The 21,714-nt window shown below is 39.2% G+C and overlaps 1 protein-coding gene across 2 annotated transcripts in view; it reads right to left on the reverse strand.

The window, feature by feature from the left end:
- Positions 1 to 21,714, reverse strand: part of KATNIP (katanin interacting protein) — a 59,862-nt gene that overhangs the window by 16,042 nt on the left and 22,106 nt on the right. For both annotated transcript variants that reach the window (XM_074596741.1, XM_074596742.1), the window contains exons 13-18: positions 17,037 to 17,934; positions 11,742 to 12,476; positions 10,954 to 11,162; positions 7,036 to 7,099; positions 3,434 to 3,611; positions 795 to 960 (exon numbers count right to left, since the gene is read on the reverse strand). In XM_074596741.1, the coding sequence (XP_074452842.1) occupies positions 795 to 960; positions 3,434 to 3,611; positions 7,036 to 7,099; positions 10,954 to 11,162; positions 11,742 to 12,476; positions 17,037 to 17,934 (2,250 nt within the window). The remainder of the gene's footprint in view (positions 1 to 794; positions 961 to 3,433; positions 3,612 to 7,035; positions 7,100 to 10,953; positions 11,163 to 11,741; positions 12,477 to 17,036; positions 17,935 to 21,714) is intronic.

Raw genomic sequence — 21,714 nt, forward strand, 5'->3', positions numbered from 1 at the left:
ATCAAGAATGCAACAGTTATACGTAAAGGGGAAGATCTGGAAACAAATGGATTCATAAACTTTCTGTGTGGTGAACAGCAACTGCTTCTTCATTATCGTTACAAGTGCACATACAGCTTCTGAGAAAAACCAGGGAAACGAGGGACTGTCAAACTCAGCGTGCCAGCAAGATGTAACATGATCTCCAGCAGGTGTCAATTGCCAGTCAATTCCAAGTATTTAATATGAAAAAAAATAAATAAAACAAGCAATTTGGAAAAGAAGAGAGGAGGTATGTTATACAATTTTAGCTAAACTACTTCAGCCAAAGTGTTTTAAGTTGTCAACTTTCCCTAATAAACATTACAGTTCTAGACCCTCTTCTTGCTTCTTGGAAAAGGTAGTATTGATGGACTGGCCTCCTGTAACTTACCTAAACCGAATTTCAGTTGCAGGAGTGTCCTTGTTCTACCATTTGTGTTCCAGGAAATAAGGAATCATATGGTAGGCCTAAATACTAGATACTGAGAGGATACCACTTCAGAATCATACATCTTGAAAATAATATGTGCTATTCTATGTGTCTCTTAGAAAAATCAGCTGTGAAGACTTCTTTAAACTATCTCTGGCTTTTTTTCAATATTTGCTGTTTGTGGAGACAGAAATGCATTATACCTGCCACAAAATTCAGACTCAGACAATCTAGAAAGATTTATGGCGTTCCATTTAGGCAGCTATATTCATTCATCACAGTACCAATTTTCCAATGCACTGCTGTATATTTTTGCTGGCAGTGCTCCTTTTCTTTTACTTACCCCTCTATAGGTATCCTCCGGAGATTTATTATAGTTCCAAAAGCGAAGCCCTGCAATACTTTCAGTTTTATCAAAATGGATTGTGAGCAGATGATCTTCTCCAAAAGAGAAGGGAATGAGCCACATATGGTCATCCTCTACTGTGATATTAGTCCCATCTATTAACCTACAAAAAGAAAAATCCATTAGCTGCAAAAAAGGGAAAGCTTGCTTTTCTCATGAAAATCAGGTACATTACTAAACGTTCATTTTTTTCTAGATGCCACTTCCAGCTTCCAGGGCTTATTGTGCCTGTGTGTACACAATTAAAAAGCACAGTAAAATAATATGCAATTGTTCAATTAAAAATAGTTGGGGCAGAAAAAACAGTATTTCATTTAGTTGGGTCCATTTGAGGAAAACCAGAAAAATCCTTAGGTTTTCCCTGTGTGAACAGGGGCAGGCAGAGGAAAGCTCAACTACCTTTGTACCAAAATGGTCAAAGGCAAAAGTCTAAGGTTCAGACACAATATAACTTATTAATATAGTTCCATGCCTAAACGAGTATATCTGACACTCAGCAGTGTGTTACTATGCCAACACAACTATACGGAATCCGACAGGGAGCTGGATGGCAGCTGAATAACCCAGAGAGGCAGCAGAGTTTGCTCACATCCTTCTTCATGCAGTTCGGCACGTTCCTACTTTTTAAAAAAGCTTTTCTACCAGCATGAAAGTTTTTTCATAAAAGCACAGACTTCAGGCTGAGTAGATAAAGTTAATTCCATTATTTCCTCATCCTGACTTTATATTCTTCTACCACAAACTACAGCATACAAAATGGAGTAACGGAGAATATGAACTAATTGTCCACCGTAATTACTTTGGTATGCTGCCCTATGTACTTACTATTTATGTAAAAATTTAATGGAAGAATGAGTGCCAGACTTGGCAGTTCCTTAAAGGAAAAAGATTTGAATAATGACTCTTTCACAGAGGAACTGATTAGGGAGCCCATGACAGAAGATATAATCCTTGACTTGGTCCTGAATAATACACAGGACCTATTCCAAATGCTACAGCTGAAGAGCACTATAGTGTACTCAAATTCAACACACTTGCAGAAACGTCAAAAGCCAAAAAAAGCCCTTATTTCTTGAGACCAAGAAAAGTTCTTAAGCAAAAATCATGAAACACATCAAAAAAAAAAAAGAAGCAACAAAATAAAATAAAATCATTACACACAGCTGAGAGACTGTTAAGGGATATCACACCGGAAGCACAGAACAAATGTATCGTACTTACTGAGAAAGATGTTAGAAAGAGGGAGAACTTGAAAAATCAAAGCCAGCCTGGCTCAGTGGCAGGATAAAGAAAGTTATCACAAGCCATTTTTAAACAAAATTCATGATCAAAAAACCCTAAATTGATAGGATCATAAACTCCGAAAGGCGAAAAGCGTATGCACAGGCCAAGAAGAGTGTGAAGGCTAGCAAGGAAAAGGTACCATAAATAAAATTCCTCAAATACATCAAGAGCAGAAAGCCTGCCAGAAATTCTGTAGGATCAACAGGTGACTAGGCTGTAAAAGGAGCTTTCAGAGGAGGTAAGACAGCAACAGAAAAGCTAAATGAACTCTTTGCATCTGGGTCCATCATGGTGGATGAACAGACCATCCATTATGGAGAGATTCCACCACCAGAATCTCTTCATCATAGGGCATCTCATGGGAAGATTTCTTAGGTCTTGATGCATACAGAAGAGATTTTCATACAAATAGGCAGAAGAACTGAGCAATTATATACAAGCAAGCTTGACATCTGTATTAGTCAGATTAGCAGAAATTACAAAGAACAGAATTAGTTTACGTGTAGATAAATACAAGAGTTTAAAGGAAGACTCAAAGACTTTGAAAGAAGTCCTAATTCATAAACCAGACCATAAACATGCCAGAGGACAGGATTACAACTGAAAATACCCTTTGAAAGGGAGAGATGGCTCAGAAACAACAGGACGCAGCTTCAATAACAACCAAATGCCAAGTCCTCTCCAGACCTATACCTTATGATCTCTATACTGCTACCATTTAGGAAGTACAGGTTAATTTGAGGAAGTATACTTGTCAATGAATAAAACTTCATTGGAGTCACAAAAAAAAAAAGCTCCAGAATTGCCAAAAGAATGCCACCTATTTGTGCAATTACCTAATACATCCCCACCCTTTCCTAACTTGAAAATTTTCCTTGAAATTGTCCAGAAATCTTGCATAAATATCACCGCATATGCATAGACAGATGCTACAGAACACCCACACTTCTGCCTGAAAAGTCCTTAGCAGAGCTACCAACCTGGCATGTTATCATCTCCAAACTCAAACACCATCTTTGGAAAACATCTCATTCATGTTTGTACAACAAGCTGTTCCTGGGTGGCTTGTGAAATCCAAGAATGAGCAGTGACAGTAAGAAAATCATGTTCGCGTTAACATGTGTTAACATAATAAAAGTTTATATAAATCTGTCACTTTATAGAGTCTGATGTAACATACATCTGAAATTGACGAACTCAAAAATTGTTGGTGGAAATGACAGGCACAAAGGGAAAAAAAAAAAGTGCCCTGCAGAAAACAATTGTGACAATCCAGTTCTTTCGCTACTTACTTTTCTAACGTTCTGGTATCTCCTGTGTACTCTGGAAGATCATTTAAGTCTTGAGGTAAAGCAGAAATCTGTTCTGTACTTATTTTTAATGCGTGACCATCCTTTCCTATCACTTCAAGTCCTGTCAGTCCAAGGTAATGAGAGTCTCCCCAGGTCATGGTAAAATTCAGTTGCAGGCCTATACAAAAGAATACACATATAATATACCTATATACATACTTACTAATTTGAAGAAAGGAGCCAATATAAGCCAATATAAGCATAAGTATCTTCTCTAAATCTGCGTTAGACCTCTTCATCCTGTTCACTTGTAACTATACAAACCCTGATCCAGCACCTTATCAAGTGTCTCATTACATAGACTGTAGACTGACAGTAATTCAACTATACGTTTAAGCAGTTACATGACAGATTTTGTGATTATGCAAAGACAGAGAAGACCTATTAGTCTGAAGTCTATCTATCATCTTTTGCCAGCCAAATGGCTACACAGACTCATATAAATCCAGTCTCTCATAAATCCTTCAATTGTTAGAGAACATCAACTCATAGTTAAACCAAAAATTGGTTTACTAATGACTTTAAGTTACTATCTTCACATTAGAACTGGACACACAGAAGTATTTTAATGGGACAGCGTTAGTTAAAAGTAGCAATTTTGATGAGCCTGCATCTCCAGAAAATAAATAGGAAAGAAAAATTGGGCAGACAACAGGTTGTACGTGTATCTTCAGATCCACCTGTTTCACGCCATCCTGAAAAAATAGAAATAGCATATACAGATATAACAAGTAATATTCCAATCTGATGAGGTTCCATAAAAATCCATCACTGTAAATTAAAAATATCTTTCATTTCACACATTACAGAAGCCCAGAAATAATCAGGTTGGATAACGTCTAAAGAAGCACCAGTAGTCACGATGCCCTGTAAAACAAACAAGCATTAAAGCTATTAAGCCATCCAGTTCAATTACCTATAAATAGCCGTAGCAATTTACACGAGACTAAGTCTTGATATACACATAAATTCACTTGGGTGTAAGATCTCTTTAGCATTTGCAAGGACATGAAGAAATAAATAGTTCTATTAGCTGACAAGTTTGGAGATATGGTTACCTTGATATTAGATGCTATTCCCAAGGCCATTGCTAAGACTAAACCTGCTTAGTGTACAAGCATGCCAGAGTTCTCCCGCAAAACCAGAGTATATTTTCAAACAAAAGGGAAAAGCTAGGGTGAAGCAGCTATCCACACAAGGTTTCATGGTTTAATATTCACATCACCATGCCAGTGCCTTCATAGAATCTCAGAATGATGCAGGGTGGAAGGGACCTCTGGAGATCTCTAGTCTGACTCCAAGCTCAGAACAAGTCCATTAGATCAGGTCTACCAGGAGCTCATCCGGTGAAAGTCTGAATGTCTCCAAGGCTGGCAGATTTTAAAACCTCTCTCAACCCCCGTTCCAACATTTGACTGCCCTCAGGATGAAAAAGATTTCCTAATATCCAGCTGAAAGTTCTTGCCTTCTACCTTGTTGTTTCCGCTGCCTCTCAACCCACCCCTACGTGCATCCCCAAGAACAGCCTGGATCTGTCCTCTCTTGCCCTCCCGATAAGCAAGAAGATTTCCCCTTCACCTTCTCTTCTCCAGGATGAACAAACCAACCCAGCTCTCTCATGCTTTCCTCACATGCCAGGTACTCCATCTGCCTGACCATTTTGGTCACCCTCCTCTACTGGAGTCATACCAGGATGTCAATTTCCTTCCTGTCTTAGGGAGCTCCTTACCTAACACCATACTCCAAATACAGTCTCATGAGCGTCAAACACAGGGAAAGAATCCCATTCCTTGTCCTCCTAGTTGCACTCTGATTTTTACATCCCAGGAGGCAGCTGGCCACCTTTACTGCAAGGCTGCACTGCTGACTCTTGTTCAACTTGTGGTCTTACAAGGACTTCAGGCCTTTCAGTGCAACGCGGCTTTCCTAGAGAGCTGGCCCCCAGCCTTGCTGTGCCATGGGTTATTACGTCCGGAACACAGGTCTTTGCATTTGCCTTGAACTTCATGAGGTGGCATTAGGTATCATCATCAGGTTCTAATTTTTTCAGCCTGTTGAGGTCCTTGCCCTCCAGCATATCAGCCACTCTCCTCTGTTTGGTATCGTCCACGACCTTGCTGAGATTCTAATTTATCCCATCATCCAAGTTCTTTAAAAAAATACATTAATCAGAGTAGATAGCATTGATGCCTGATGAACATCTCTAGTAACTAGCTGCTAGCTGGACTTTGTACCAGTGATAATCACACTTTGAGGCACTATTTCTCCTTGACATTGTGACTGGCAGCGGGATGAAAGAGATGAAAAGAGATGAAAACTACCTACAGCAGGGTCAAGGATACAAATCCTCAGTGACTCCATGCACAATTTATTACCGGGGTCCCAGATGAAAAAGGCAGTACTGATTCTAAGTTTTGCACAATTCCCAGTAATTTCCCAAAACAAGAAGAAGCAAGAGGACTCTTCACTTCAGGTCTAAGGGACCACCCCACAGCATAAGGAGAACAAGGAACAATATACACAGGCAGGACGGGGTACGTAGAAATCATTTGCAAAAGTCAGCTCGTAGCTTGTAGTTGTTTTTTTGCTTTTGCGCAACGTTATTTACAAAGACAGTCACTTGTAGCAATTAATGACATTTTTTTCCTGTATAAGACACTAAATTGGAGTTTCTTTTGGATTTCATAGGACATGGAAAGCCTCCCTTAAATGTAACTAGCTTTCTCCAGCTCTTTCCCTGCAAGAACTCATGGGAATCAGGACCTCTTTTTCTGGCAGAGATAAATTAGCCCATCAGCTGATGAACAATATCTTGTCAGTGCAGCAGACCGCACCTGCTGAGCTGTGAAGCACACCCTCACTATCTTTTTCACCCACTTTGAGAAATGGGAGGAGCGAACGGCATCTTAAGTTCATAGACAGGAATTGATCATAGACATGCTCATAGATAAAAGTTCACAGATGTAGAGATAGTTCATAGGTGACAGATCACAGATGGTAGTTATAGCTCACAGAGATATGGCCCAAGAACCCAATTTCTCTTGTGTTGGTCAAAGGACCAGGAACTGATACTGGAATTTCTGGGCCATCCAGAAGCTCTCTGGAAAATAACTTAAAGGCCCACAGAGAGCTGGTTTTGTGCGGGATAAAGAAATCTGGTACTTTAAGGACAGATGTAACATTCTGGTCTAGCTTTACTGTAGGGTTTCTATTATCAATCTGATCTGAGAAATTCAGTCCGTCTACATAAATACATGGGATTGGGAGAGGATTACTGGGTAATGGACACAGCTATTACAAATCCCATTCAGGCACTAGGCAAATGGCTAGTGTAATTTTTCTGAGATTAAAAGCCAACTGTTACGATATAACATTCTAAATGCCACAGCAAACAAAGCTTCTGCCTTAAATATTCAATTACTCTTCTTTATTCTGGACCTGACATCTGTCACAAAGTTCTGTACAGCTCTGACAAATCAGATCCTCCTTGATAACTAGTTAGGGGGAGGGTGGTTAAGCAAGAAGTAGATGTAAGAACTTACATTTCCCAGTAAATATTCCAGATTCCTTGGGTATACATTCAGAGAGAGGGTCTGGCTCTTGAACCTAAAAGGTAAACGGACAGGTGCAATGAACATGTATATCATGTATACATTACAGATATACTGTTTATATAGCGGGGTTTTTTTGGTGTTTTTTTTTTCTATTTCCTGTTTTTGTTTGGTTTCTTTTTTTCTTTTACATCCAGCCTTTTGTATATTAATCTCTCCTTTGCCTCACCACCCAGGCTGTCCTGCAAAAACATACCCCAAAACATAGAAGATCATATGGGCCGTTAGAAATTCAAGACTATTAGGGTGGGTTTTTTTGTTAGCGCATAAACGAGCATTAAATGGGAGGCTCCCTAATGTGGGCCACATATTCTCAAAGAGGTTGAAATTCTTAAGTTACTCTTACTTACCTGCAGACTGCCATTAGCTAATGATAACATGCTGTATTTGCAGCATGTTGCAAATGTGTTGCAGAGACAAGAAGTCTGGAAGGAAGTTAAGAGCTCAGAGAGTGCCACCACAATTTCTTCTCAAGAATCAAGGGGCAGAACAAACGAGCCAACTCGTCCAAAAGTTTGCATTTCTTCTTTGACAACACTAATTAATGATAGCCTATGCTATTCAATGTGGCAAACGAGAAAGTGAATAAACAGGTGATGAAATTTGCTGTATCTAATAAACTAGATACAATTGGGGTAGTAAAGACAAAGGACAACTGCAAAGGGTTGTAGATGGATGTCATTTCATTGAGTGAGCGTGATAAAATGGCTAATTATGTTCACTGTAGGTAAATGTAAGTATGCTACACATGAAGAAAATGATCCTAACTTTATACATACAGTACTTGGCTCCAACCAAAACAATAGCAGATTAGAATGAAATCGTGGCATTATTACAAGTGGTTCTACAAAAACATCAGCTCAATCCTCATTAGTCGTCAAAAAGCCAAATAGGAAATTATAAGTACAGACTCATTCTATATAGTTTCATTCATCATTACACTTCCTGCCATCCAGAATACATCAAATGGACCTATATTGCTCTTAAAAAAAAAAAAAAAAAAAAAAAAGGCTTGTCAACACTTTTCTCTTCTCCTACTGTTCTATTAGACCTCTGCAGCATACCACCTGACATCCTGGATCTTCTATGTGTGTGTTCCCAGACTGCAATATACTTCATGTAGTAGCAAATGTCCTTCTGGTAATTAAGTAGGTGAAACTGAACAAGAACTGTGCACTGAAATAAACACCCACAGATAGTCTCAGAAGGTGGAAAAAACCCACCTCGTATTGGGGATACCTTTCTCACAAAACAGTGACTGTCTCTTTGATGTCTGATGCCTTTTCCACAGAACAACTTTAAAAGACCAGATTGGGAATTAAAATTTGTAACTCTACAGAGTATCAAAACTCTTAGATGCAATAAACATACTGGTTTCATAGAATGCAGAATAGTGCCCTCCCTTGCAGGCTATAAGCCATCTGTGCCAAGTGACCTTATCACCCCTTTTCTCCCTCTCCTTCCCTTCTTGGCTACTCAGATCCCTTCATTCCACTGGTGCCCACTATCTTTTCTTTCAGATATTGTTTAACTTTCTATTTGAACTACTTCTGCTCGTGAACATCATCCTACCTGTATTCTTAGATCCTTATGGCTAGAACAAAATACCAGGAGTTATTGGAAAAGCAATAAAAAGCGGAAAGTATTACCATGCTCCTATGCCTGACCATACTGTATAGCACCTTCCACATGAGGAATAACTCAAGTAGGACTACCCATTCTGGAAAAGAGGATTTAGAAGAGATTGTAACACAGGAGCATAAGTCTCTTGAAGAAGGGAATAGGAAATAATTGTTTAGTTTCTTCCAACACAAAAGCTAGGGGACATTAAATGAACCTAGAGACAAAAAGAAAGAGGTTCTTTGTGCTATGCAAGTTAAGGTGAGAAACTTACGTCTAAGCGTTGTATGGTGTAAAAGTGTACAAGGGTTCAAAAAGCTAGTGAATGAATTAGCACAACAAAAAAACATAGCAGGATGATAAACACAAAGGTTAAGTCAAAAAGTCCTTGTGAGACAAATTTCTAGGGGCTGGATGAGCGTTTCAGAGAAACACCACTGCATGTTTGCTTTATTCTTACGTTCTCCCTGGGCATCCACTATTGGCCACGGTCAGAGTTGGGTCAAGGGCACTAGTTACAGGTCTGACCTGCTATAAAAGTTGAGGATTACTGAATTTATGTGAAAGACAGATGACCGTGGATAATACTGACAAGAAAGCAAGATGCTTTCGTAAGAGCTTTTGAAAAGTTCTGTAGTCAGTGCAGTAAAACACCGTTTCATCCACTGAACATGCTCCAGGAAAAAAGGGTGAATGATCAACAGGTAGAGACTGTTTAAACCCAACACTAGTCTGAATGACAACGTTATGCTGGGGAAGACAAGTCATCTAGTAGATCTGTATCATTCTGATAGTATAAGCATCCATCAACAAAATCTTGATGGTACCAGCAAATAAAGAATGACAGGGAGATCAATGGCTCAGTCACAAGAGCTGCTGTTACTCCGTTGCTGATACAGCACGTTTCAGTTAGAAAAGCAGTATGAAGAGCATCACAGCTGAACAGCAAAATAAAAGGCACAGGCTCTGAGAAAGGAGCTTCTGCAATGGAAGAGGTCCTGGTGAATGCTCACAATAAACAAGCAGTCAAGAAAAGAAAGGTGAACTTCAATTTGTGTTCATAAAATCCTGGATTGCAAAAGGTGTCTGAACAGTTTAAGATACCACAAGCAAAGAGGGGACCAAAATTACTGTTCCAGCGTTAACTAGCACTGGTTACAGTCAGTGACTCATAATCTTAACAGCAAGATCAAATTCTAGTGTCATGACGTTGCCTTTTGTCTTATAAGCCACCAAGAGAGGACGACAAGACAAGACAGGACAGGAAGGCTTGACAACAGCACAAGGCTCGTTAGGAACCATACAGCACTGGGAGCCCTTTAGCTGAACCAGTTGGAACTTGGATTGATTCAGTTTGGATCTCCTCACAGACTTAGCATTGAGTGTGTCCCCTAGAAAAAGATAACCTCATTGAAACAACAGCAGGTGCTCATGAACATTCTAAGGTAGAAGATTTGATGGAAATCAGATCAAAGACTGCCCCACACCACCTTGAACAGAAAATCTTGCAGGATCTTTACTTAGACACTGGACTGTTAGGCTGGAATGGTACGAGGCAAGACTCCAGTGCTTGAAAATACAGCCTTCCTCCAAGTAGTAAAATACCTACTGTATGCAATAGTAAAGGGGCATTTTTATGCTGCAAAATGCACACAGACCTGTGGAGATGCTAGTCAAGAAAGGAAAGAGGAAAAAATAAAGGGAGGGTTGAGAGGGGGAGATCCTTCTCACCTAACATACGTAATTCATGGGGGAAGAAACAAGCAAGGGTATACCCTCTGTGGAAAATATGGAAAAAATCTTTGTTTTGGAGTGACAGGGAGCACAGCTACTCATTAAATTAATAAATCTATGGTAAAAAAATCATTGACAGTGGCATAAACCTTCAGGATTCAGGAGTGTCTGAATCAAGAACTCCCTCTAATCTCTGTCCAAGTAAGTAAAGAAAAAAAAATAAAATGTATAAACAATCCCAGTATAGTCTTCCTTGTAGACTTAGTAATTAATCAGGGGAACCAAAATTTGGAGGACCTTTGGGGCTTAAAAAAAAAAAAAAAGTCACAGATTATTGAGCTGGTGAAAAAAAAAAAATTAAATCTTCAAAATAGACAGACAGCTGTATTAGTTCTTCTGCAGAGCTTTACTCCGTCATGGAAATCAGCGTCTACTACTTCCATGTCATGTTTCAGAAAGATATTTATAGAGAGTTCTAAACATAGAGGCTCCTACCTGTTGATCCTGTGTTCTTAACCCCGCTTGTGTAAAAGGTCGTTCATCTCCCTCCCTATCAGCAGTTGTTGGCCTCTTCAGCTCTTCCTCGTATCTCAAGGAGTCGGCATTTTCTATTTCTCCATCATATGTCTCATCGTAGCAGTATATAGCTTCAAGAATATCATCATCGGTAGTGAACAATATAGTATCCCCAAAGTGCTCTGGAGCTGAAGACAACATACAGAATTAAATGGAGAAACCATACAAAGGAATGTATAGAGAAAGTGATTAAAAATATTTTCAGTCCTTCTTTACATTTAATTTGCAGTATTGTTTAAAGATAATATATGGTAAATTGATACTGACTACTGATATAATTAGTGTGTTAATTCTCAAACTTATACTGCACAGCAGAAAAACTGAGAGAACTCAGTCAAATTTCAAATACATATAAAAGAAAATGCAAAAAAAGCTTCTCCATCACATTCTCCACAAGACTGTATCTATGAAAAGAATTAAAAATCTGCAACTTTTTAATGTCTAGTGACTATCTGATCCTACTGAAATATGATCTTGTTACTAAAACATCATTAAGAATAGAGATTAGCTCTATTTGCTACTAAAATTCACAATACTATTGAAGAATGCACTAGTGGATTTTGCATTATGTTATGAAATTCAAAGGACTAAATACTATAATAAAGTGCCAACTTGCTTTGAAGGGGAAAGTGATAACAAACAAGCTAAATGTACTTGTTTGCATTGTAGTGTTGTTTCCACAAAGGAAATAAGAAATGATAGCATACCTCCAGACAAGGTTCCTGAAGCCTTCGCAATTTCTCCTTTAAAGATGCACTGTTCATCTAACACCATTATAATGTCTTTCACACCTCTGAAAGAGTGTATGCGAGATTTATTATAATTCCAAATCCTAATCATAGCTACTTGACAGGCATTCGCAAAGTCAATAAAGATAAAGTGAGGTTTTCCAGGGGTAAATGGTGCTAGCCAGAGATGCATATCATCCTGCGTCCGATTTACCCCATCAATTAGGTTGGTTATTATTCTGGGATCGTTGCCATAAGCTGGTAATATATTTATATCAGGTGGTTCAGCTGTTATTTTTGAAATCTGAACAGGCTCTCCTTTAGAACTGAAAACTTCAATTCCATTAAGACCAACATAATGTCTGTCTCCCCATGTTGTTTGGATGTCTATCACTAAGTGCTGCCCATAAGGTAAAACAGGAATTTTAAAATCATTTCCATCATGTGCCTCCACGTAATTTTCTTCTTCTTGCCTTTTTGGTAGTGTTTGTAGTGCCTCTTTTCTCATTTGCTGATATTCTCCAGGCCGGTTGATTTTCTGTTGATGCAGAAACTCATCAAAGATATCCCCTTGAAAATCCATGTTAGAGATTCGGCCACGATGGGAATAATTAAACTTTACCAAGGATTTCCACGACTCCTGCAGAGTGTCTTCTTGTTCACTGTGACACTTTGCTCTAGAGGTTGCTATGTCCTTGACAGAAAAGTCTTCATCTGAAAACAACATAACACCCACATTTAATACATAAAAAGGACTGGAAGCAAACCACAACAAGGACTTTCCAGAATTATGCTGGTCATATTCGTGTTCCCTTACTGTGAAATTCTGTTATACTAGCACTTTTATATTGCCTCTCTATTATGCGGGCTACATGTCCCAATTTCCCTTCCCCATTCAGACACAACAAAAACAATCACTTAAATACTGAAGAGCAGAGCACATGCCAAGATACAAAAACGCAACTAAGTTTGAGACAGTGAATTCTTGACTCAACACTTAGAGCAATTGGGATTTTGCCCAGCAATACTTATTGTGTGTCTGTCACAATAGTTTAAATCGTCTGTCTGCATTTCTGCAGAAGATCTTTCATACAGTTGGAAATGGCTGAGCTGGTTAAGTTTCTAAAGCATTACAGAGAAAAGCTACTGCTTCCTCTCAAAATCAGCCACGTGTATTTACAGAAAAGCGATGAGAAAAGAAGGAGGTTCAGGATACAAGAAGGATGAGGCAAGCGTTGCATTCTACACAGGTAACATCCAAACATTTTTCTCGCTTTTCCACAAGTGTGAGATGTAGAAGGGGGATAACGACAAAGTATCTAATGGGATAGAGGGGCACAGGGGGGCAAAGCCTGCTCTCCTGTGACTGCACCGAGGAGCTGCTTCATTTCCATCTCAAAACAATTAACAGCAGATAATAACAAAGATTTTCAATAAAGCTGTCACTTATGTATTTTCTTCAAATAAATGAAGAAAAGCAAGCGGAGTGCTAAACAATTACAGGCCCAGGGGCTAGATTCTACTTCTGTACAACGGCCTTGAGTGGATACTAAAACAAATGGTTCTCAAGAATAAATGCCAATTGTAGTAAAATGCAAAATAATGTTTTCCCAAAAGACTGCTCAAGACTAACTTTTAACTTTGTTTTTTGGAAACACTGGGAAAGAGGCAATGTTCCTAATTTATCTATGGCCAATAATCATTTACGCCAGGGACAAGCGAGATAAAAAGAAGAATTTTAAAGCAGATGGGAAACTACCCGGAAGAGGGTTTTTCTTCCAGAATGAAAGACTGGAGACCAACTCGGCCACTCCTCCCCACCCCACAAGGGAAACACAGAGAGGAAGCAAAGGCACCTATTTCAGAGAACATCAGTCATTTGGAAGTCACTTTCTTGTTCAAACCATTGTCCATATGGATAATCATGGGGTGGGTGATCCCAAACAGTCCTTCACAGAGCCTCAGAATTTACTTGAAGACGATACTTTATATATATTTACCACTTTAAAATGTCAAAGCTTGAAAATTTCAGGATGAGCATGAACAGAAGGGTATTTGACATCGGCTTTCCTTGTTTTGGAGGTTTGTTTTGGTTTTTTTTGTTTTTTTTTTAATGTGAAGTACTTCAAGCAGTACAGAGATTACAACTCTGAAGCACTTCTACAGCAGCTCAACAGGAGGGATTTCACTGTGAGGTTAACAGGTTTGTTAGCTACGTTAAGGAGTGACAACAGGAGAAGTGGAGCTCTGAAAGAGCCGAGAATAGGCCAAAAGCAGAGGTCAACAGCTGCAAGCTTACAGGGTTTGGCTTTTTTTTTTTTTAAATCTAAAATTTATTATTTTTGTTGGAGCCATGTGAACAATAAACTCTGCATGTAGATAAAGTGTATCCCACTTTCAGATGTTACAGATGCATTCCCAGCCTTCTGCATGTCCAAGAGGATTGTATGATGGACGCCATCCCAGAGTCCAGAAATAATGACACCTCAAACATGCATCTCCCCTGCGGGTTTAGGAGGGGTGTCTTGAATCACCAAGTCCCTTGTCTGACTTCTGATGGCAACACACCCCATACAATTCCTCTCAAAACTTTAGTAAATGGCACTTTGGGGCAACACTAGCTTGAAAAAAACCCCACCTTTCTTCTCCCTCTGTTGTGTTAATCTCATTTTTACTCCCTGCAGTTATAAATAGCAACCATATTTCCATGCTGCAATCACGTTTCATTTCCCAAATCATTCTAAAAGCTCTCTGCTGTATCTGTTCCGCTTTGTAATCAGCTTTCCTGAAAGTGGATGATCAGAACCGCAGTTTTCCAACTGATGTCTCACGAGTGCCTGTGTTGAGATATTAACATTTCCCTAACGAACTGAAATGCCTCTGCTGATACATCCTCGGAGTGCATTGCTGTAATCACGCCTGCATCACACCAGCATTTCTTAGTTAATCTGTTAGCAACTACTCAACTAAGATCCTTCTCTTCCTCGGTCATTTGCAATTGATGATTACTCAGCTTACAACTTAATTTTTTGTTATTAGTCCCCAAATGACCCTGCAAGCAGTACTACTGAATTGCATTCCATCGCTATTACTCCAGTCCTCAAGTTCATCTTTCCGTGCAGTTCTTTAATCTTAACTCATAATATCCCAAATTATATGCTATTTGCCAATCTTATCAGTACACTTCCATCTTTTCCTTTGCACATTAAATCAGTTATCAAAGAAAAATTGTATGTTTTTATAGCAACATTAACTCGAGCCAAGTATGCACGTATGTGCCATTTCTAATTTCCGTTGTTCTCGTTATTCTTGATTTAGTGACCAAAGGCGTGCTGTGACATTGTGTATGAGCTTGTGCAGCCTCCCCTTTGTCACATACTGCTACTGGGAAACTGCTGTTCCCCTAGCCCCGTACCAATTAAAATTCCCCACTTTTTGGGAAACACTTAAAACTGTTTCCCTGTTGTTAATGCTCACTCAGCTCCACTTTGAAGATGGCTTTAGCCCGCACAGTACAGCACAGAGAAAAGCAAAGCGGCTGGATGGCATACAATTTTCCCAAGGACAAACACATATTGGGAGTTTCAAGCACCAGATGACAAAACCTGCTCTGAGCAAAATTAGAAGACATTATAGTTAGAATCATGATAACCCTCATCTTACAGTTTACATTAAAACTCCTAAATTGTTACCATTTTTACAACTGAACAGAAATTACTAAGGTGGGATTTATTTACAGTTTCCATAATGTTGACAAGTTTTTAATCTAACAGAGATAGTGTAAAATGTGTGAAACAGTAAACGGGCTGTGGTGAGTGGGTGGGTGAAGGGAAGATGGCAGTTATTCCAACTACTTTTCGTACTTTTTTCTTCTTTGAGGTATAATTTCAAATATACTTATAAAATTGCTGTTTTCTCCGCAGAGGGGGAGAGAAGGAAAAATTCAGACCTTCCAAGTTTAGAAAGAAGCATTTTCCTCACCTGTGTCCAGAAAAATCAGGCAGCACCTGCTGTAGAATTTGAACTGGCTTTCCTGCATTTAGGCATATTTCCTGCCCCTTATGACCATCACTTTAATGTAAACACCACATCCAAATACGATGTACAGCAAGCTACACTTTCATGTAAATTATTCTGATGCTAAATCACTCCCAAAATTGCAATTTGTATTTTTGTAACCCCTTCTTCCAACCCTCTGGGCCCTGTTGTCCTTATTCTGGCAGGCTCTCTTCATTTGAGACAAGTCATTGAACGATGAAGAATCACAGAATGCCAAAGAAGGGTATGAAGGGTCCAAAACAAGAGTCAGAGTGATATATGGCTTGAAAATGAAAAGGGGAGATTAAAAATATAGCCTCAGCAATGGAAATCCAAAAAAAGTTGGTTAAAAGCGAGACAAAGTAGATCATCTGGGTAAGAAATTGTATTCTTGTGTTATTTACAGCTGTTAAGCATAAAAATATTACCCCACGCCCAGAAAATTTCTTAGCCGTAGATTGCCAGAGGCTGGGAGAGCGCAGGAGCCTCAGAACTTGCCCAGTTCTCATAGTCTTCCCTGGGGACACACTGCTGGCTATGGCCAGAGGCAGAACACAACCACACAAATCTGGATCCTCCACCTCCAATAGGATCCAGGAGAACTAAAAAAAGGTTTGGAGAAGGATGACGAGGATAATCAAAAGCATGGAGCACATAACAGCTCAATTTACTAGAAAACTTCATAAATAAGCAGAGATGTCCGAGGGAGATGTTTGAAAGAGGTATATGTCATAAGCAGAGAAGGGAAAATAAGGGCAGTTTTCCATTTGCTCTGAATAAATATATTCAGTATATATTCTCACTGAGAAAGACATGAACCTACTACATAAATAAACGCTGTAAATTTACTCGCTACCTTGAGGTCACACCCTTCTTTATCTTTTTGCAGATTTTCATTGATATTAGCAAACATTTGCTGTCTTCAGGACTGTTAATTTTTAGAATATGTATTACTGAAATTTAGTCTTCAATTTTTTCCAAATAAATTTGAAAACACTAACTCAGAATGTACGTTTTTCAGAAAAAGAGCATTTCACATCAGTTGTAGGACAAGAAGAGAGACTCTGAGCGTTGTTACAGTGTGAAGCAGAAAAACTGAATACTGCAAATAGTAAAATCTCCCTGTCTATACCTCCAGAAGTCTCAAGAGATCCCTTCCCCCCAAATGATTCTGCGCATCTGAAAAATGGAGAACATTTCAGCAGTTGCACTAAGGTTGCTATTGTGAGCTCTTACCTTTGACAGCAGAATCATCTCCTCCAAGATTTATAGTGTTTAATCCTGCCTTTTTTATGCATCTGACACTCCTCCTTCCGCTTGTAGGGTACTGTAAACTGCAGCAATTTTTGTTAGAAAGTTGCTCTGAAATGTCAAAGCCCATATCACCATCCTTTCTGGTTAGCAACTGTGATCTCTCCTCCCCATTTGCATTTCTACTACTGGATCTTCCCAGTTCATTTCTCTGACATTTGACATCCTCATTAGTCAGATCTGAAAAGTTTTTCATGATTCCATCAGACTGTGTTTGAAATCTCAAGCCTAAAGAATGTTCTGTAGCAAGCCAGGGAGGCTTCCGCTTACTGGAAGTAACTTCATTAGTCTCTGCTACTTGGGAAGATGACTGTAACCAAGAAGGAATTGCACCTGTAGAATCAGACAATTTTCTTCCTGTCAGCTTTTCCATTTGCTCGCTCAAAATAAGTTCATCGTCAGATTGAACATGCTCTGTGACTGCCTGTACTGTTGCATTCTCTTTGGCATCTTTTATACCAATCTGAGATGGTAACACTTTTGGATCATCCTCTAACTCAGACACGTTTTTCTTTGTAAAGCTGACTGAGTTCATCTTATGCTCAAGAAGATTTTCTTCTGGCAGAGATTTCCAGTTTGGTGAAGTACCATTTGACTGTAAGCATTTAAAATGTAGGTCTGCTTTCTTCTCTGTGACTGCAGGTGCATTTACTTCTTTCCTTTCATTTGACGAATATGCAGAGGTATCTTGCTTGTGATCTGTAAGGTCGATTGTAGTGCTACGGTCAACGAGGGGATCTCCAGAGGCTCTCTCTAATTCGCCATCAAATACAAGGTTCTCATCAACATATAACTTCACCTTCTTTGCTCCAACATTAAGGTCCTACAAAAATGAAAGTATTAAGATTTCATTTAAACTGTTCAAGTATTAGATATCACTGTTCTGGAACTCTGACATTTGAACACTTAATCAATAAACAGATGAAAATTATTAGACCCCCGTACCAGTAACATGCTTTGACTACTTTTTATAAAAAGCTCAAAAACCGAAAAATACTGTGGAATAGTTAAGGCTTTATTTAAGAGGACTAAAAACCCTGGTAGAAACTGCTATGAACCAGTCTGGCTGACAAGGCTTAAATATTTAGAAAAGCTTGAGTAAAGAAGCCTAGATTAAGTATAATTACATTTGATCAGGATATAAATTACAGAGGCACATTTTACTTCAGCATCTTTAAGATTCACCACTTTCATGACATGTTCCACAGCGAACAATGACCCAGATCAAAGCCGCTAGAGTTAAAAAGAGTTATAAAGAATTATAGAAATACAGGGCTGTAAAGGACAGAAGAAAAATCATCTGGTCCATCTCTTTCCACCGAAGAAAGTAAAATATCCTATACCATTGTGAAGAAAACTGGTTTTAACAATTTTCAAGTGATCTGTCTTGATGGCTTATTCCACCACTTAATTAGCCTTTTAAATAGAAGGCCTTTATCTCAGACACAGCTCTGTCACTCACAACTTTATCTCTATGTTCTCCCTTTCTGTGGTACCCACTGAAACCTGTTTTTTTCATTCCATTGAAGTCAGAACTAATGTTCTTTCTATGCTCTTTATCATTTCCATCTAACTTTTCTACCCTCTTGACAAAAAGGCTGGTATCTCCAATGAAAATACAGAAGATGAGACAAAATCCTGACTGCCCTCGAAATTTCAGTAACCTGTCCATCACGTGGAGTCTTTAAAGACACTCTGTTCTTTCCTTATTTTCACAGAAACTGAGAAGCTTTTCATGAAAAGTAAGAAGTTTCAGTTTCATCCCTCTTGCTTATCTCCTGGATGTCAGTTCTCCTTGAATACTGATTTAAATTTTCCTCCGCTCCTAGCCTAAACCAGTTACTCCGTCACCTTCAAGTACAAGTGTCTCCGGTTCTTCACTCCTGCATGCACTCTTTACAGCTTACAAGTCTTTATAATTCCATTCTACTGCTTTTCAAATAATAACATGTGTGAGGCAAAAAACGTAACATAGACCTACAACAGAAGATGTGGGCTAGAATTGAGGGAGGGGAGTAGGTGTAGGAATGCGAGACACATTCCTGATACAAAAAGATAACCTTCACTAGCTTCTCAGAGAACAGCTGTAAACCCAGTTTAATTGGCCATTATGTCATGGCTGCCTGTGTTACTCCTAGAGTATCATAAAGCATTATATGTCTGTACTGATGCATTTGGCCATAAAACATGAGATTTTTTTTCCCCTTGAACAAGGACACTGCTAGATTAAGCTAACTGGGGATCAAAACACTTTAATAATTATATATATTAAAAACTAACTACATGGCTTTTGCCTGAAGTTATGATGGGGAAGACCCAAGTCTTGCTCAAGAAGAGCAAGGATGCCCAAGTAATGTTACTTTTTGAATCTTGGTATGTCTGGACTGTTAATGTCTCCCTTAAATGCTAGAGATAGTGGATATTCACAGTTGAATTTGGGAAAACGGCAACATTTCTACAGAATATCCTAGCCTTTACTACTGTTATGAATACTCAAACCTTAGTTCTGTGTTTTTACCTGGGAACAGATATAAACTGCATGAAACCACAGAAATATACACATGTATATTTTGAAAAGTATTTCTCAATTTCATCTTTTTAAATCAAAATCGCCAACCTCTTAAGAACAAAATGTTTTTAAATGAATCCCACTCCACCCACCAGTATTGGAGGAGGACAAGGTAGACTGAGAAAACATTACAGAGTGAGATGGTGAAGCTTGTTCTCCCTGAAAGAAAAAAGGGTCAGTCACTTCAAAATTATTATTCCAGTCAGTGGGAAATTACTTCCTTTCTCTGAAGTTCTGGAGTGTCTGGGATAGGTATCATAGGAAGGCTCACCCAAAAGTGGCACCTGGACTGTATCAATATGAACCAAACAAAGCTACAGATATTTCTAAACAATAGCGACAGAGTGAACTGGGGCAGGCATTAATGACAGCTGATAGCACAGAAGAACCATCTATGCACGAAGAACCAGTAAAGGAGCTAATGAAAATCTATTGCACTAAAATTCTAAGCAGACTGAGGCTCAGGCAGGAAAAATATGAGAGATATCAGGGACTCCAAAACCAAACATGTGCAGACACAAGACTAAGAACTTCAGGAAGAATTTTTTCACTCTGAGGGTGCTGAGCCCTTGGCCCAGGTTGCCCAGAGAAGCTGTGGCTGCCCCATCCCTGGAGGTGTTCAAGGCCAGGTCGGACGGGGCTTGGAGCAACCTGGTCTGGTGGGACGTGTCCCTGCCCAGGGCAGAAGGGTGGAACGAGGTGATCTTTAAAGTTCCTTCCAACCCAAACCATTCTATGATCTATGAACTGCTCTTTTTCATTCCCTCCCACCCTGCTTCTGAACTTCAAGTTGCTTAGCAATCAGATGTGGTGGGAAAGATCAACAGAATGGTTAGCTTCTCCTAGCACCACTGCTTAACTCTCCTCTAGGAGGAGGATGAAGAAATGCCTTCCTCATGAGTAATTCCATCAAGAAGCCACTCTGTAGACAAACACTCAATACCTCACCCAAGGCAGGTTTTTTTCCTCCCAGAGGAGTAATTAGAATAGCACAATCTCTCAGAGCAAGCATGTAGGTATAATCAACCTCAGAGAAAAAAAAATGAAACATTTTTGGAAAAAGTTCTATGGTTTCTCTTGATGTTCCTTCCCAGCTTGGCTCTTCAGCCCTCCCAGAGTACCTGCCGGGATAGTGCCTTCCAATAACGAAACAGGAATGGTATTTCTGGCCATTTCAGTGACATTTGTGCACAAAGGAAAAAGCTTAAAACCAGAGGCACTTTTCTGCAAATTACACCCGGACAGAGTAATTGAAGTTGCCTCTGCCTGACTTCTCACAGAAGAGTGAAAAAGAAGGAACAACAGAAAAGAAGTCAAGAACTAAAAGAACCAAATTCTTCTATAAACCTAAATCTGCTGGAAAAAAGCTGCTACACCCTTACAGATAATGTACCCCAGTGGTAGTCCCGCACTGAAAAACATCTCCAACTCAAAAGAGTGGACATGAGTATACACACAGGAGGAACACGCATATGGGACATCACTCAAAGGAGAAAATGATCCAGTTGGAGGGCAACTAAGACATTAATGCTTTTAAGTATTAAATCCATTCACAGATTTATGAAGACATACAAGACTGGATCTTATGAAAAGAGTTCTAATAGCATCAAGTAACGATGCAATTTCAAGGCTGTAGCAATTATTTACAAAATGCCTGAATATTTCAGACGGACTTGAAAAGAACTGGGTGCCCTCACGTATACTTTATCTGTTCTTGCAGACCAAAACCGACCTCCTTTTTCGCAGAGCTCATCTGAAATAAATAAAGCCAAGATGAAGCGTTCTCTGAGACCTTCCTTGCAATACACTGACTCAAGGAATCTATGACAATGATGTAATCTGACTTTTATAGCTTCCTTCAGACATATTTTCTCTACTTCCAGACTCGAGTTCTAAAACCTGAACGTTTTCAACAATCCAGAAGTATTTGCCTGAATTCATTTTTTTGGTCTGGTTTTTGAAGAAGTACTAGGGCATCTCTCACTTACGTGGTTTTTGAGGGAAGGAAGGAGGTTAGAATGATTACCAAAAAAC

This window comes from Larus michahellis, chromosome 8, assembly GCF_964199755.1.
Source record: "Larus michahellis chromosome 8, bLarMic1.1, whole genome shotgun sequence".
In the NCBI taxonomy this organism is placed as follows: domain Eukaryota; kingdom Metazoa; phylum Chordata; class Aves; order Charadriiformes; family Laridae; genus Larus; species Larus michahellis.